Raw genomic sequence first — 18774 nt, forward strand, 5'->3', positions numbered from 1 at the left:
TGTTTGCCGGCCTGAGTTACCACTCCTGCCGAAATGCAGGAATTCTTTTGCTTTCTGTTTTGGGGGATGAATCACTACACCGGCGTTTCTCTTTACAGATCCGTTGCTTCCCGTTAAGGTAAGTATATTTTTCTTTCATATTTTCTAATCACTAATTCCCGTCACGTTTTTGGGGGATATGTCCTGTCAAAAATTTATTTCACAACGATGGAGTCTAATCTCCAAAGACTCTGTACATTTCATTATGCATATTGTATAATAAACCTTTGCATATCTGCAACGAAGTCTCTCCTGATTGAAATAGGTGTTCAATTGGGTTGAGATCTGGTGACTGTGAAGGCCACAGCATATGATTCACGTAATTTTCATTCTCATCAAACCAATCAGTGATCCCTCATGCCCTGTGGATGGTGTGGATGTTATCCTGGAAGTAGTCTTGCATTACCAGACCTATCTCCACAGTGCTGTGTCAGCTCTGGAGTCATCAGGATAGAAATGTTTTATCATAGGCTGAAGGTGAACAACTTTGTATTGATTTGCACTGACCCTTCCCTCAAAGGGGACAAGTGGGCCCAAACCATGCCAACAAAATGCCCCCCACAGGATAACAGAGCCAGGGGACCCCCTTACTGTAGCGGTCCAGCATTTAGGCCTGTACCGTTCTCTTGGTGTACGCTACACATGCACTTGCCCACTTGTCAAGAATACAGTGAAGGATGACTTATCTGACCATATCACTTTTTCCACATCTCTTTAAACCAGTGCATGGTTTTTGCACCACTGAACTCTCAAATGTGCATCCATCTTTGTAATGAGGGGTCTATGCAGTACAAACCTACTATAATATTCCTCTCTATGTAATTGTTGACGAACTGTTCTTGCTGACACAGTCTGATCATGTCCTGCATTGACATATTCAGTCACCAGGAAGAGTTGCTTTTCTGTTTTTTCTTACATGTCGCAGAAATGCACGAGCATCACAGTCATCAAATGTGCACAATTTACTGATGTCTTTCCCAGAGAGCTAAATGCAGATGTCACTTTACTCAATGTTCCTATTGAAACACTAGCCATTTTAAAAGTCTTTGTGACTAAAGATCCTGCCATCCATGCCCCGACAATGAACCCTCTTTCAAAGTCACTTGGCTCTTTTCCTCTTGCCATAGAAAATCCGAATCAACTGGGCCTGCTCAGCATTTTTATACATGCCACAGAGCATAATTGATGATGTTAATTGTTGAAGTAAATTACTGAACTAATTTTCATCTGGGTATTCTGCCCTACAAAGCAAAAAGGCAGTAACTACGCAGAGTGCAGAACTGAGAAAAATGACTTTAAAGTTATCCTGTCATCCAGCTAAGTAGTTGTAGGTAGATTATTAGACATGTGGCTGTTTTTGTTACTTTATATTAGCTTATTCTTTGTACATATCAATCCTCATATTTAATTTGATATTTTACCCCTATTTTGCAGTTACTGTATTCTTGCTTTGTATTACTTACCAAAAACGTGGCACCATACCAAGGAAAAAGGCAGTAACTACAGATTCTTCAAAAACTATTTTGCCACAACTTGGGCTCTGGGTGTGTTAGATACACTGTATTTGAAATAATTGGAACCATTTGTTTTCCTGAACATGGATATACCAAAACCAACACTAATTTGACCATTTTAGGTCAATATTTTCCACCCGGAAGCTGTTCTGTTGCTGAAACGGCTGCTTAAAGTCTCGCATTACTAAGCTGTTATCAAGTTATCCTGTCATCCAGCTAAGTAGTTGTAGGTAGATTATTGAACATGTGGCTGTTTTTGTTACTTTATATTAGCTTATTCTTTGTACATATCAATCCTCATATTTAATTTGATATTTTACCCCTATTTTGCAGTTACTGTATTCTTGCTTTGTTTCACTAGGGCTTTTTGCAGTTACTGTTCAAACGACTACCATTTTTCTCCAAAACGACACACATTTGAGATAAGATGTTTTGTCACATAACAAAGGATGCCTTGAATGTCATGAAAATGATAATAACTAATTTTTGACCAAAAATGCAGTTACTGCCTTTTTGTTTTGTAGGGCAGTATTGACATGACCCCCAAATACCAGATCAGCTAAAGGTTTGTTGCTTGAAGTGAAGCAGTGGTTATTTCAGCTGAATTTCCTCTTAGAGATCTTGCCAAGTGCAAGGTGATAAATCTTCTAATCTACACCCTGACAGATGTCTAGTCTGGGTAAGAGTTTAAATTCCATTAATGGCTGGTTGTTTAGTTTGAAAGTATGAGTTGTATTACTTCCTATTAACTTGGTATGGACTGGGTCTTTTTGAATATTTTGACTGATTATATTGTTTCTCTTTTGATAATGAAAGTTGGATCAGAGCGTTTTCTATGAATATTGGTATTGTTGATGTGAATTTTTTTCCTACACAACTACATTTTGTAAAGAGGATAGTTGAAATGAGGGATAAGCAAAGAGAGAAGGAGGCAATTAGATGCAGTAGAAAGTGGTCAAAGGTTATGCAAATAAACATTCCCCTTCTTTTGGACTAGTTTGCGTTGTTCTCTCTGTGGGATATTAGTCCATTTCCTTAGGGTGTCGTCAGCAAACGTCACAATACTCCTGTATATTTCCTCTTGCTTTATTTTGATGCCTCAGAGGGATTGTGATCTCCATTATGTATGAGGGGCCACTATCTCCCACAGCTGTTCTCTCCTCAGCTATCGCTTTCAATCAGCCCTTTTCGTTGATTTATTACTTCCTGTTGTCCTTGGGATTGTTGAATTTCACTACACTTTCTGTGTAGCGACAATTTGAAAGTCCAGCTCCTCTGGTGCTTGGGAGCGCTAACCTCAAGGCCTGGCTGTGGGGTCTAAAATAGTTTGGAGTCAGGGGATGAGATAAAAGGGTCTTCGGGATGAAAAACAAAATGACTCTCCTTCTTGAGCTTGGCTGGTTGTGGACAGGTTGGAGGGCTGGGAGAACTCACCATCTCAGCATGATGGTTGTGTGAGGGTGATTTGAGGGACTTCTGACCCCTCAGGGAGTGGTGGCTGATGGCTGGGGGCAACACTTGGGTAATTGTTCTTGCATCTGGATTAGCATGGTTAAAATAGCACATTACTTGCGTATCAGACGTATCAGTCTGTCCACACACACACAATGATAAATGAGAGTACAAAGCAGATACAAAACAGCCAAATCTCTGCTGGGTGATTTTCTTGTGCAGTGAGTGTGCAGTCTCATTAGGCTGCGTTAAGGTCAGGGTCACTGAGACTGAGGTCAGGGCTGGGGGAACCCTCCTCCACCCTTCTCACATTTCTTCCACTTCCTGTCCCAACAGCTGGCTCTTGCCCATCCTCTAGAAAAGTGATAATTTATCAGTTCAGTCTTCCATTTCAATGGATAATTTGTGTAAATAAAATATTTTTTGAGAGCAGATGGTATTGGACACAAACCAAAAAAAGAACTGAACTTGATTGTTCCCCAAGTTTATGTGTTAATTAATAAAAAACACCAAAATGTGTAGAATGAGACCTCTTCCTGCAGGTCTCCCTCTCCTCTCTTTGCCCCATGAGCAATGCATGTGCAAAACAGCCAATAGGAATGCTCTCTCTCTCTCTCTCTCTGAAATGATCTGTGACTGACCAAAGTCTCCAGTCACAGCTAGATTATCTACGGCCTGAAAACAGAGCCATAAGGAGGTGCAGAAGTCTAGTTTTCTCTCAGACCACTTAAATTATAATCTTAAAGATTATTATGGATTTTTTTGTCCTACCACAACTTTAATTAACATTTTTTTTATTAATACTAGAGATTAAGGTTTTTTTTGTGGGATTATTTGATTATATATGTATTCTCTTTAAAATGATCCTGGATGAGTGTTTAACCCTTCATTAATTTATTTTGTATGTCTCCTTGGGGGCAGCACAATAAGATGTACATGTAAACACAACCCTGACATATTATCACATTATAAAGTTGATATGGTATGTAGCAGATTCGTAGCAACATTAGCATCCATTTGGAGTTGTATGTTTAGCCACATGGCGAATGTAATTCACTCTCCTTGAATCTCTGTTTTGGTCTCCACCAACTCCTGAGGGAAATATCTGGCTCCTTAGCTGCTAAATGCTCCACTATGTTCACTAACTAACTGTGTATGTTTGGTGGATGACAGGCAGTGGGGTTTATCAGAAGAATTGTAAAACAGTTTCACTCACATTCCTTCTGGATCCTCACACTTAAGCCCCTAAATATGTGTAGAGTACACAAAATTGGTCCCAACTACCCACAAATTCTGTAATGCAAATTTGATCCCATTTTGGGGGACAGGAGTTATCAGGAGTGATAGGAGTATCAGCTAGAACTGGTCCTGTAGTTTCTATATTTTATTCCTTGTTCAACATCATATGTAATACTGCATACTGAATATTGCTGATGATGAACATGACAGTTGATGAGTTTGAGTTTGCAGTGTTGTAAAACCATAATGAGACACATCAGAGATGAAGTCGACTCTGCATGAAGTGCAGGTTGAAAGCTTTGTTACCTCTCATTGCAGCTCCTATTCAGTGTGAATTTTTGGACTGAATCTAAAATTCATGACGACTACATCTCCAAATCTGCAGGATTAAAACACCTCCTGCTGTGAAGTGCCTGTATCTCATCAATGGGTGCACTCAGTAACTTGGAGGCCCAAGAACATTAGTTTCATTACTGCAATTATTGCTGCTGCAGGTGCCAGCACCAGAGCTCTTCTGGCTCGATAATATTACAAGCAGTTGATTCTTTAGTAAATTAACATAGCCTTCAATTCTGTTTCCCTGTGCTAAGTAGGCAGCTTTGCTTTTGTGAGTTTTTTATTTGTAATTGTCATGAAAAACACTGGTTGGGTGTTCTTTTTAAAAGTGATTGTTAATACATTATTTCACATTGTTTTATTTTTCTGTGCCCCTTTTGTGCAGCAGTGACCAACCTTCACATAATGGTAAGACCAGTGCTTTTCCTGTTTTTAGATATCAGAGTATCGCAGGTCATAGGTGTCCTTTCAATGGTGTGGCTGCCATGCCAAAATGTGTATAAATGGGCAAATACATGACAGAGTGCAGGAGGTGTACGGATGTGTGTTTTTACACATGACAGGAATGGAAAACAAAAGGGAAGAGAGATGCACTATGGTCCAGCAGGCCATCATCCCAGTAGTCTGCCTCAGTACACGAACAAGGGAAGCACTAGAGCATACCAAGAATAGCACCTGACCTTCCATCAGAGATTGTGAGAGCAATACAGTACACAAGAATACCCTAGATAATGAATCGGCAGCACGGATGTTTCATTTGAATTTAAATATTGCCTGTGAATGTCTGAAAGAAACAAAAGAAGATTTAGTCTCACACAGACTGCCAATGAAGAGTGTTCAGGTTATGAAATAGAGTGTGTGGGGATGAATACAATATCTCCCACCACTGATGTGTAAAGACAAACAACAGCAATACAAGGTTCAGGAATAACAGAAGCTCAACTGTCCACCTTATATGCGTCTTTCTTCGTCGAGGTAAACTTGCACAAGGAGAGCTGCAGGAATTCCTTAAATGTTCAGTTCTGTATAGGGCTGAAACGATTCCTCGAATAACTCCAATAATTCGATTACAAAAAATCCTCGAAGCAAAATTCTTTGCCTCGAAGCTTCGTTAAATCAATGTAATTAAGGTTGTACGTCTCACTGTGTTTCCGCACGGAGGATAGTTACTAGCGCTTCTGTGGACACAAGACCGTTTATATACTGTCTATGTACGAGACTGGCGGCCCAGATTACAAATGAACGAAGACGAAAATAGCGAGGGTCTAAGAGAAGAGACAGGCGAGAGAAAATGACAGAAAGTTTGGGATCATTTTAAGCTGCAAACATGCTACTACATCATCTTTGTAGAAAACATCCAGTCTACTCATCCATTCCACAGAGCGAACCCGACACAAGGTAGCTAACTAACGTCTGCTGCTCTCGTCCACCGCGCTATTTTACACAACTAGCCTACAGCATGCTACTCTGCAAATAGCGATGTTTTACCAACAAGCTAAAACGAGAGCTGTCGGTTTGTAGTCTAACTGTTTATTAGTTTGCTACTAATCTTTGGAAACTTAGCTGCTGCCGGAGACAAACCGGCTCCTCCCCCCAGCATGGCCACTTAATATGCACGTGAATGACGTCATCATGCCGGTGATGTCTGCATCCTTTATTCTTTCTCCTCACTCAGTATTAGCCTTCTTAAATTGTGTCCCCCAGAACAGTGTAGTTGAATAGCCCTGCTGTAAGCTTTGTACCGTCACATTTACCTGGGCTTAGTGAACAGCTGTTTTGCATATCCAGTGCAAAGAGCCAGAGGCAAGAAGGGGAAGGGGGTGAAAAATATTAGCATTTGGGCCACCAAAAATGTACTTGGAATTTGGCAATAAAAATGTTGCTTTTTCAATAAACAACTCCTTTTTTTTAGTACACAGCAATAATAAATATTTACTATTGCTGTTTACTAAGTATTTCTAATTAAATATTTCTTATCAGATTACTCGATTAATCGATGGAATAATCGGTAGAATACTCTATTACTAAAATAATCGATAGCTGCAGCCCTAGGTCTCTATGCAGTGGATGAATGTTGAATCATTTGCACACTCCCTCTTCTTGAATAATTTGAGACTGCAAATACTTGAATATGAAATGGAAAGATAGATACAAATAGTTTTCAAACAAATTTGCAATACTCATTAAGGAATACAAAATAAATGATAGATAAGGAAACAGATGCACACACTGTTTATTCAGATCTCTCTTTGAATAACTACCTTTTTGTACCTAATGCAGGATTACAAACAACAAGTCAGGCAACAGAACAAGAGAAGAGATAAGGCTATAGATAAAGTTGCGCCGACTGAAAGGTTCACAACCCACTACGAATCATCAAGCACACCCCAAAGTTGTTTCTTTAGTTACAAGAACAGAAGTTGTTTGAAGGTGTTATAGCCTCTAAGCATAATCAACATTTTCAACCCAAACAAGAAATTTTGGTTCAAACAGCTTGTTGGGTCTACTTTCATATGGATTTCTTTAGTTTGAAAGAATCAGGCTGGCAATATTCTATATCTTAACTTTTGACAACAAATCCCATAAAAAGACTATAACCAACAATGCATTGGTTTGTTTCTCAATACTTTCTGAATTCCCCAGCATGTCTGTGGCTCTCAATCCCAAGCCTGGTAGTTCCTACTAAAGACATACATATTTAAAGACTGGTCACAAATCTATAGTTTCAGCATTTAAAAAAAAGGCTAATGGATTGGCTAATGAAAACAGCTGGGATCTGTAGCTTTTAGCAAATGTTACTCAAAGAGGAGTAAATTGTGTTTTTTTTAGATTTGGTGTGCTAGTTAGTATTTACAGCAGCAGGACGGTACAGACAATACTTGTTAAGAGGATCAATTAATGGTTGATTTTTCATTGGCTTTGAAGAAAAATATAGAATAGCACCTCCCACTATCGCTTGGACATGACACCAGCTGATTTCAATAATGATAAACTGGCTCTTCTTCTCCAGATCTATTCTCCAGCTTCCTGGGATTGACGCGAGTTTTGGCCTTGCTCGCCTCCAGGCCTTATCTTGTTAGAGACAATTGAAAAAAAAGCAATTACCTGCAGATGCCGCATTGTGCCTGACAAACAAGGTAATGTAGCTTTAGCAGAGGACAACAAGCAACTGCATCGTTCTCTCTCTCTCTCGTCCTAAGAGGCTGCACTCATCTTGAAACATTTAAAACCACATCTCCTCCGACTATTGTGACTGAAAATAGCCTTGCGTCCGCTGCTGACTCTAAAATGCCCTGGCAGCCGGCTCTGACCGTCCACTCTTCTTCCCCTTTAAAAAGGCCCGAATAAAGCTTTCCCTTTAGAATCTAACACCAGGAAATGTTTTGACTCTGTCCAGTTGGTCTGTTCATTAAGCCTTTAGAAAAGAATTTGTGAGGTTGAGGGCTGCCACAGCTCTGCTTCTCTTCCTGAACTAGTCTTCAACTTTGTTTACTGTCTGGGATAAATAAAAGGCTCAGTAAAAGAGGCCTGCAAATCAACAGAGTCCAAACAACACTAACTTTGTCTTGAATAGAAATGCAATTAGCAGAGCATTTATCTCATGAACAGTGAAGGATTGTGAGGGATCCCTGTTTAGTCTTGCGTGAAACCTTTTTTTAAAGTGAAAATGAAGATAATAAGCCTGAACAAGCCATGCTGCTCTACGCGTAGTTCTCTTTGGACTCTGAAACAAAAGATGTAACAGAGCTAAAGTGTGTGAGGAGACATGCCTAGAGAGATTACACATGACTGAAAATAACATTAAAATCTTATTAAAAGCTTTGTGCTCCGTTCTCGCTGCAACGGAGCAGTTGATTAGAAAGATAATTGAATTGGAAAGTGAGATTTAACAAGGGAGTTGCATGTTTTGTCGGATAGTAATCAGTAGGCCTACACTATCAGGAAGAAAATGACATACGCATGACAATATTTTCACTTCTGGGATAATGCAACAGTCTTTAAGAGGGATGGCCATGCTGTCTAGAGAAATTAAATTACATGTAACATGTACATAACATTAAGTTGTTCCAATTAACATCCCTTTCATCCCAGTAATTCTTCAAGATGAAGTGTGTCTCGGCCTGGAGAGTTCATTTGTTTCAAAAGTTTTTGAATCCCTTTGAGATAAAATTTCCTCTCACCAGCTGCACTTCTCTCAGACTAATTCTGTTCATGTATAATGGTGCAGCATGTCAAGAGGAAAAGTAAACTTCACTATTGTTTTACTTAATGATATTTCAACAACACCCCCATGACCATGGGCACACTTCACACAAAAAACATCGAACTTTGAAAAAGATCATTTTTAAGCATGACAACTCCTCAACCAGGGTTATTATTTTTGGCAAGGCACCAGTGAGCGGGAGGAGTGCTTTGAAGACATTCCTAACAGGATATAAATAGTGTGTCTATCCCAAGAACCCCCATGCAGACAGTAGGCTGATATGGAGCTGGCCAGCCTTCTTCTTGCTAACCAGAGTTTTTTCAGAGAAGCACAGGACCTTCTCATGCAAGCTTCATCATATATTCAACATTTCACATACACTCTATATGCCAGAAGCATCATGAAGCAACCACAGTTTGGGGCTGTATGGGAAACAGTGCTGTGCAGTACAAATATACCCTATAACCACAATGTTTCCTTTTCATGTATGTAACCTGTAGTAATGTAGTAACTTTATACATATTTTTCCCATACAATTTCAAGATGTGCTCCTGCTGTGATTTATTTATATATATATATATATATATATATATATATATATATATATATATATATATGTATGTATGTATAGTATATGTGTGTATGTATATATATATATATATATATATATATGTGTATATATATATATATATATATATATATATATATATGTATATATATATATATATGTATATATATATATATGTGTGTGTGTGTGTGTATATATATATATATATATATATATATATATATATGTGTGTGTATATATATATATATATATGTATGTGTGTGTATATATATATGTGTGTATATATATATGTGTAAGAGGTGGGAAGTTAAAGGATAGCTGAAGTTATAATTTGTAGGACTTTTTCTACAGCTTTATAAAGCAGAGGATTACAGTCCGAGGCTTGGCTTGTAGATATTAAGCTCTCTTGAACCACAGAGATTGAGATTTGATGCTAGATGGAGGTCCAGCTCTCCTTATCTCACAATAATTGTGTCCAGAGATGTTATTTTTAAGATTGATGGAGCTGGAATGTTTGTATTTTTGGCTGTGTCAAATGTGAGCATCCTTCCTCTGGTACGTTCTGGAATGTCACCGACAGTCAAATCTACTGTAATTCCTTTTTCTCATCTTGCCAGTAACATTTTATTTGTAAGAGAATAAAAACATTTTTACAACACAATGAAAGTAATATTTGCTGAACAACCTAGACCTGCTTTCTGTCCCATGACACTGAAATCAGGTTGTGTAAATATCACATTATATGTAAATATGTACTGACAAAATACTGATGTATTGTGAGGTGTTGAAATGAAACACACAGATTATTCCAATAGATTTTGCACAGGCGGGCCTCAGTTTATCGTCCTGGTGTGAGGTGGTGTGATGGTGCAGTGGGGGTGTGAGATTATACTCTTACGTAAATGTGGGGGTTCATTGTTAAGAAATGGCTGAAATGGCCTTGCTGTAGCTTAAACTGTAGACAAATATGAATGTGTGTCCAAAATACTAACAGTTCTACAATGCAACATTCTACCTATGATGATAAACCTACATCTTTCAGGATTTGATTACATTTTTTTTCCATGACACACACTCACAGGTAATACTTGCTTGCCATATATGGTGCAGATTAATCTCCTTTTTATCTTTACACAAAACACCCCCTGTGAACCAGTAGCCAGCACTGGAATCCAGCTACATTCATGAAATTTACCCTGAAGTAGCTCTTTCCTCCTGCTTGCTATAGCACAAAAGATTGATCCAATAAAGATATTTCTTGTTTAAAGGTGCATGGTTACAAGACTTATTATACAATTACCTATATATTACATTAATTACAACTTGTGTGTGTCTATTAGCCTAAATAACTGACCATGTTTGATGTTGCATTACGTTAACAACACTGATGCACTAAAAACATTTCTCTTTTGTTTTGCTCTTTTGCTTAACATTTTATTCATTGACTTTTAAATGTGCACACAACACTGGATCTGTTTTGTTTTAATATGACAGTAGGCTACATTAAAATGAATTTGGGGAGGGAAAACAATCAGTCGAGAAAAATGAGTTCTAATGATATAATTCCTTCCCATTGAATGAGATCCCTTATGTGCGTTTAGATGTTCCACATATGATTTTCTTGAATGATTTCCTGAAATCCCTATTGAAAATAGTGTATATTATGGGGTTCACAGAACTGTTGCAGTAGCCAATCCAAAAGAAAAGGTTGAAAAGTGCGCCAGGGATATGGCAGCTGTCTCTGCAAATTGCATGCAGGCTGTAAGTAAAGAAGAAGGGGAACCAGCAAAGCACAAACACCCCCATCACTACCGCCAGGACGAAGGTGAAACGTTTCTCCCGCATCTGGGCCACTTTGGTCTTGTTGGCCGCGGCCAGCTGTTGTCGCACAGCTGGGTTCTTCTGCTCCGGGTAGAGCTGTAACGCCCGTGCTGAAGCCCAGGAGAGACGGCAGTTCTGGGGCGGGCAGCAGTCTGACCCCTCCACCTTTCTCCGCTTACTGAAGCGATGATTGCGGGGTTTAGTATCCGACGGACAGCAGCTCTCCTCCAGGTCAATGTCATCCAGCTCCCCCTGCCTCTGCTGGTGGCTGCCGGAGCTCTGGCTACTGGGGCTCTCCGTCTCGAACCGGTCCTTCCTGTCGAAACAGGTCTCGGACTGAGAGGGCTGCCTCTCCAGGCCGTTCTTGGCCACGAACACGGTGGAGGAGCGCTGCTTTGCCACCTTATAGATCTTACAGTAAACCAGAATCATGATGAGACCAGGAGTGAAGAAGGATACCAGGCAGGAGGAGAGGATGTACCAGGTCTCATCGTTCAGCAGGCACTCCCGTTCATCATGTTTGGTCATGAGAAGAGGAGGGAAAGAGATGACAGCTGATATAACCCACACCACAACGATCATGGACTTGATGCGCTTAGGTGTCCGCTTCAAGTTGTAGCTGACCGCCTTTGTCACAGACCAGTAGCGGTCCAGGCTGATGGCGCACAGGTGCACGATGGATGAGGTGCAGAACAACACATCCAGAGCCAGATAGAAGGCGCACCAAGTACTTCCAAAGTACCAGTAGCCCATTACCTCATTGGCGAGGGAGAATGGGATGACCAGCGTGGCCACCAGGATGTCCGCTGATGCCAGAGAGACCAGGAAAAGGTTCTGGGGCGCACGGAGAGCCCGGCTGGTCAGCACCGCTACAATCACCAACACGTTACCGACAATGGTCACCGAAATTATCACAGTAACTACCAGTATGATGAGAGCAGTGGCTGCCTCCGTGTGTGGCAAGCCAAGCGGTGCGTCCGTGGTGTTCTCATTGCTTGAAACGTTTTCCACCAACAGACTGACCTGGGTTAAATCCATTCTGGCTCCAATTTGTCCTTTCGTATCATGTTTGTGGTTTTGCACCCTTTTCCTTTCCAAAACAGCTAAGACTGGGTGCGCTGAGCTGCAGTCCAACTCATGGAGATACGTTGCGCGTAACGCTCCTGGTCAGTGCAAACAGAGTATAGCCTACATATGACGCAGTGCCTGCACAAATGCATTTCCCCAAACAGTAAATCCTTCATTACAGGTCATCCCCGACGGGCACACGGAATTCCGAAAATATCACTGTGAGAAGAACAGAGTTCACAATCCAACGCTCCACGAGTAAAGTCGCTCCACTGCTGACACGGCGCCGTGCATAATGCTGCTTTTGCGTTTTGGTGAACAGCATCGCTTTGGAAACACACTGCTTATGGAATGAATGCCCACACAGGAGTGAGGTGACATCACTCCATCCCATATTTAAACTTAAAGGAGGGTGTGTGTGTGTGTGTGTGTGTGTGTGTGTGTGTGTGTGTGTGTGTGTGTGTGTGTGTGTGTGTGTGTGTGTGTGAGCGAGCGAGCGAGAGAGAGAGAAAGAGCATTGTTTAGACATTTGGATCTCAGTTATCTTTGAAATTGGAAGTGTATTTAGGCGAGCCCTTGGGCTTGTGTTTTATTTCATAGTTGTTTTCTTAACTTTTCTCAGCATTACATGTAGCTACATCATGCTGGGAGTGGGAAAAAAAAACACGGATAGTCTTGTGTTGCACAACAGGATGTACACTAGCTTTTTATTTTATTTTATACTTTATTGTGTTCATATTTTAAACAAATTGACACAGAATATTGTTATCCTTCACTGAAACAGAAAACCTAGTGCATACATAAACAATAAAGTAGGTACCAGCATAGAAGTCACTATCAGAGTGTGCATATATATATCACAGCAGGAGCACATCTCAAAATTGTATGGGAAAAATATGTATATTATATATTGGCATGCCATATGGCCATATTAAATGGAAATATGGCCATATTAAATGGAAATGTATATATATATATATATATATATATATATATATATATATATATATACAGTCGAGAACACTTTTGCAATTATGTAAGCACATAATGTAATCTGAAAACTGCTGCCCTGATTAAAAAACAATGCAACTGATCTCAGCTGGTATTCTGTCTGTAATGGAGTGGAATGGAAATTTTTAAGTGACCCCAAACTTTTGACCGGTTGTGTGTGTGTGTGTGTGTGTGTGTGTGTGTGTGTATATATATATATATGCACATACCTGCACATACCTTCTAAATGACTATTTTAAAACATTTTCATGGCATTGGCAGGACTATGACTGGGATGTTTAGGGTGACATGGCCATTAAGAGTCATTGATGGATGTGGAAGTAAAACAGCACAGTGGGATCTTTGAACTTTATCAGCCCTGCATGGCTGCCAATTAGGAGGCCATAGTGCTCAAATTAAAAAGGCTTTCACGCAACAGTGATTGACTGATCTGCACTTGCATTTTGTCTGTGAAATTAAGTGGTACATTTTTCATGGTCCAATGCTCTAACATAGGCCTGGACTTGTTATGCACCCACTTCCATTATTCATACACTGTAATCTAGAATTGTTCTATGCTGGCACATGGAGGTGACCATAATACCTGTTACTGAGAAGCTTGCATCTTTTTTCTCTGAAGGTCTAGTTATATAACATGTATGCAGTGGTGTTAGGCAGCCAGTTGTAGAGCCAGGGGATATTTACCAGTCAGGAGTTATACAAAAAGACACACACACACACACACACACACACACACACACACACACACACACACACACACACACACACACATGGTCAGTCAGGGGTCATTGTGAAATAAAACTATCAAATAAAATTAATGCTGAGCTGATGAGTCGTCTGTAGCTCTGCTTCCCAGATGCACTTCTCTAATTTTGGATTTAAAAAATAATCTATTTGTAAAGTAAATAGCATCTGCCGGAAGCTGTCAGTATGGGATTTGCAGTTCAGCTAAAGCTGTTCGATGGATGCCAACCTTATAATGTAAGTGTATGTGTGTGCGTCTGTGTTCATCCTTGAAAGTGAGTTGTCTGGAGGCTGAGCATCCTTTAATGGCTGCATTGAGACAAAACACAGAAGTAGCTTTGGAGGAGGATTCGGACATCCTCGCTTCCCTCTTCATTCCCTCGCTCTCTCTGTCACTCCCCTGGATGAACATAAAAACCAGCTAAGATCATCTGAAGGGTGACTTTCAGCATATATCAGTGGTCTGTAAACATTCCTTTAAAGGCAGCGACACACCAACCCGATAATTGGCCGTCGGACAATCTGGCGAGGTCAGTGTCTCGAGTCTGTTCGGTGTGTTCCGTGCCGTCGTCCGTCCGAGGAGCTGTCGGCCTTCATTTTGGAAGTCGGAATCCATGACCAATCTGATTGGTGGAGTGCTAACCCGGAAATGACGAGCGGAATGAGCGTAACTAGAGTCTCTCAAAATCTGACGAAAATCTTTTAAACTGACCTTTGTCGATCTGAAATGAAGACAAATTCAGCAACTGCATGGCCTATTTCTCACTTAAAATGTTATCAGAAACACGTTTCGATGAACTATTTTAGTAAAATATGAGATCGTTATCTGGAGAAACCAGACCCACGTGACGCGTTCGTCCAATCAGCTGCCGTCGGCAGTCGGCATCGCTTCGGTGTATTCCGAGGCACTTTTTTTGACCAACTCAGGGAGGCAGTCAGTCTGACTGCCTTTTCTGCCGAAGGTCGGCCGTCGGGTTAGTGTGTCACCACCTTAAGGGTCTACCTGCTGCATAAAAACAGAAAAATATATTGACCTCAGTAACCAGCGTCCTCCAGCACAAACATGCTCTTTAGAAGCTGAAAACAGTTATTTTTTGTCGGACTCTATAACCTGCGGGGATTCAAGAAATTACATACAATTATTGTTATTACAAATTCTTGTTATGCAATAATTTTGATGAAAATGCAATTACACATATGTCCTCTGTTTTATTACTTTTTATTTTTATCTTAAAGGGACATTACTGTAAGAAATGTATGGATTTGTTCAAAAGCAGAGGTCAGACCAGCCAAAAAGTCATATATACATACATATATATATATATATATATATATATATATATATATATATATATATATATATATATATATATATATATACTATGACCTATACTACTCTCTTATAGATTACTTTAGCAATCTTGTACTTTTTATATCTTTTACTGTGGCAAAAACAGAAATTATACAACAGCTCTGAATGTTACTGCTTGCAGGTGTTGACAAAATCCAGTCAAAAGAACAACAAAGTGTTTTGACAGTTGTTCAGGAGAGAAAGAACAAAATTGCCTCCACTGTTGTCCTCTCTAATCCAACATTTGATAAGAGCACAATTTACAGTTACATAACCTTGCATGTTACTAAATATCTCTCAGAGCAGAAAGTCACTGTGATATGCTTTATATTGTGAGGTAATGCACATCTCACTCGCAGACACACACACACTCACCTACATTTCATACACATCACAAAAAATCCATATGTGTATGTGTGCTGCACATGTATGTTTAAACAAAGAAGGAAAGAAAAGGAGAAAAAAAACATGCATGCAAAGACATGAATGCATGCAAATATCCACAGTGTATTTATACACATACATTTACTCGTTATTATGTACTGTATATCTTGACTAACAAGCTGTTAAAACCATTTTGACATCATCATAGAAACATTATTTGCGATCTGAGGAAAACTAAAACATAATGACACAACTTTCCGTACTTTCTACTTCAATACAACAATACCCAGCATCCTGTCACTTTGGATCCAGCTTCCTGTTATGATGCAGTCAGCACACCTAATGAGCGGTGGACATGCCCGTCCTGAGGTCCCCCGCCTATGTGTGAATAAAGTTTTTTCCCACGAATTGAGAAATCAAACAAATCTAATCTCACATCAACCAATCATTCAAACAAGTGTTTGCAATTGAGAGTAAAAAGCATAATTGAACAGGCAGAACTAATCAGCTATTCATCATGTCACACACAGTACACAGTGACATCTTTGAACACATGACCCCTCTGTGACGCACATGCCAGATTCATTTACTGTCACATTTTAAAATATTAGAAGCTCTCAAACATTTGCTGAGTCACCCGGATGGCTTTAATTTCGTTATCTTATCAATCATTAGATATGCACCGTTATTTGTCCCACTGCCAGCAGGTAATGTTTTGAGTGATGTGGTATTAATGATGATTCATATATTCAATAGTTCATTATCTTAGCAGTGATTATTAATACTCTCTCTGAACATCATTTTACTGCCAAATCATTGCAGTTATTATAAGATCCGTACACACTTTTTCCTCACTTATTTGTGGATGTTTTTTAGCTCACCTAAAAACAAAAGTGTTGTTGGCTATATGTCGAAGTTGCAGGAGAGTAAGAGAGGTTGCCACTTCCGATTAGCCTTTATGGGTAGTAAAAATACAGCATGATGGAATATGAAGACGCTGATAACTGTTTACAGGCCATACAAGACTGTGAAGATAAAAAGAAAAAGATCCCTGTGAGAGCAGGCATCCATATTCATAAGTGACTAGTGGCTGTGTTGCTCTCGCTGCCTCAATCCTCTTACCTTCCTGTTTTCTTCTAAGGAGGCTTTTTAGGCTGGTTGTAAGCAGAACCCACTGCTGCATTATGTAACGTTCCAGGAATAAATGGCCTGAGGTGGTGTGTGAAAACCTTGTCTCAGTTTGCAGGTGATTTGTTACAAACATTTTTATCAGGGAATTCAGCATTAGCTTCTTTGTGTGTGTGTGTGTGTGTGTGTGTGTGTGTGTGTGTGTGTGTGTGTGTGTCTGTGTGTGTCACAGCCACACTGTGATTCACTTGTTCTTTTTTCTGAGATCACACATATTTTCACATCTCTCACCTTCTTCAAGTGTTGCTATTGCTGTCAGTAGGCTTGGCAAGTCTGGATAAATACATGACTGCTGACCTTTATTGTGTCCCAAACAAACAAGATTTCCCTCAGCTGCACTGAAATTTTAAAGCATGACCGGGTTAATGAAGCCTCGAAGGTCACCCATGTCATCACAATCCCTGACGGAAATTTCACTTCAAATTTCAGCTGCAGTTTGGGATGGCTTTTTATCATGGAAGTCGCTGAGGCTCAAAGGGCAATTAATTAATTAATTAATTTTTTTTTTAAATGTTGGCTCTTTTTATTTCAAATAATTTAGCAGGCATGCTGTAATTTCTGTAAATCATTAAAATAGCCTTGAATATGTTTAAGCTGAAACTGATCAACTTATTGCAGCTGCTCTCTGAATTGAAATGAGGTATATATAAAGGGCTTCGTCTTTGACACAGAGCTGTAATGGTTGTGTACACATTCAGCAGAGGAAGGAGCTTTTAAAACTCACTTCCAAGATCCGAGAGTAAAGGCTTCCTGCAAAAACACTTCAGTGAATGAGATCCTCCATCTCATTTTAAGGGAAAGAACACATTTGTAGCTGGTTAAAGTGGATTATGTTCAGGGTGTTTGGTGTGATTTGGTTAACTTCCTTGTTGACTGGTAGCTGTGGTTCAAAATGAAGAAAAATGGATGAGAAAGAACAGGCAACACTTGAGTATGAGGGCAAATCAAGTCTTGTTTTATCTTATGTAGTGGGATCAATTCACTATGGAAACGTTCTTCCAATCTAATATATTGTATATTTCCCCAGGAAACAAAATTCACCTCATTTACACTGAACAAGTGAAGCAATGAGTAAGAACGCACTGATGAGAGATTATGATATGTTCATTGTAATACACTTTTAAACATCAGATGACGTAGCAAGATTAGAGGGAACGTGGGTCCTGAATGCTCTACATATGTGATTTCATCACATATGTAGAGCATTCATCACATTAATTAATTTCATCTTTTAGATAGGAGATATTTACAATGAGAATGAGACCAAAAGGCAGTGCAATGCTGATAACATTTACAAGTGTATTACAATTGTTCAATGAATGAATGAAATGAATGAGGATCTGGCACAGAAAAAGCCATCTTGTTACTGAAATCCAATCTGAAGGCTGCTTTGTAGTTTTGTGAGGAATTTGGTCACAAATTAAGTTTTGGACAAGTACACATTTTGACATGCTGGTGGCACTAGAAGACAAACCAGGGGATCACTAATGTCATTATATGTCACATGCATGGCCGGTCCACCAACATGACTGCCAACATTAGAACCACTAGAAAACTACATAAAAAATGTAAATTCACTGGTTGAGGTTAGGCATTTACCTCCAATGGTTAGGGTCAGGAAAGCCCATTGGTCAGGAGATGGGTTAAAAACATAGACTGTATAAAAGGTTAAAAACAAGTCAGGGTTTCCGGTATGGATCATGTAGTGACAGTGAACTACCTCTTTGAAGCCTCGAGTTTGGCATTTTGGCCATCGCCATCCTGTTTTTTTGGAGGCAGAAATGACCATATATGGACGAGGGGGTGGAGCTGGGGAGGAGCGAGGGGTGGATCCGATAAACAACCCAAGGACACT

The 18774-nt window shown here is 39.7% G+C and overlaps 1 protein-coding gene across 1 annotated transcript; it reads right to left on the minus strand.

Annotated features, from left to right (window-relative positions):
* Window positions 1–9643: 9643 nt before the first annotated feature.
* adra2db (adrenergic, alpha-2D-, receptor b) lies at window positions 9644–12426 on the minus strand. Its single transcript, XM_031319469.2, has 2 exons — window positions 10707–12426; window positions 9644–10652 (listed from the first exon to the last, which is right to left on the minus strand). The coding sequence occupies exon 1, from the start codon at window positions 12209–12211 to the stop codon at window positions 10940–10942; it is 1272 nt and encodes a 423-aa protein (XP_031175329.1). The 5' UTR covers window positions 12212–12426; the 3' UTR covers window positions 9644–10652; window positions 10707–10939.
* Between the last annotated feature and the right edge of the window lie 6348 nt (window positions 12427–18774).

Source organism: Sander lucioperca, chromosome 1, assembly GCF_008315115.2.
Source record: "Sander lucioperca isolate FBNREF2018 chromosome 1, SLUC_FBN_1.2, whole genome shotgun sequence".
NCBI classification, from domain to species: domain Eukaryota; kingdom Metazoa; phylum Chordata; class Actinopteri; order Perciformes; family Percidae; genus Sander; species Sander lucioperca.

Excerpts from the sequence above, each read along its gene's own strand:
- adra2db (XM_031319469.2), bottom strand. The coding sequence starts at position 12,211 with ATGGATTTAACCCAGGTCAGTCTGTTGGTGGAAAACGTTTCAAGCAAT.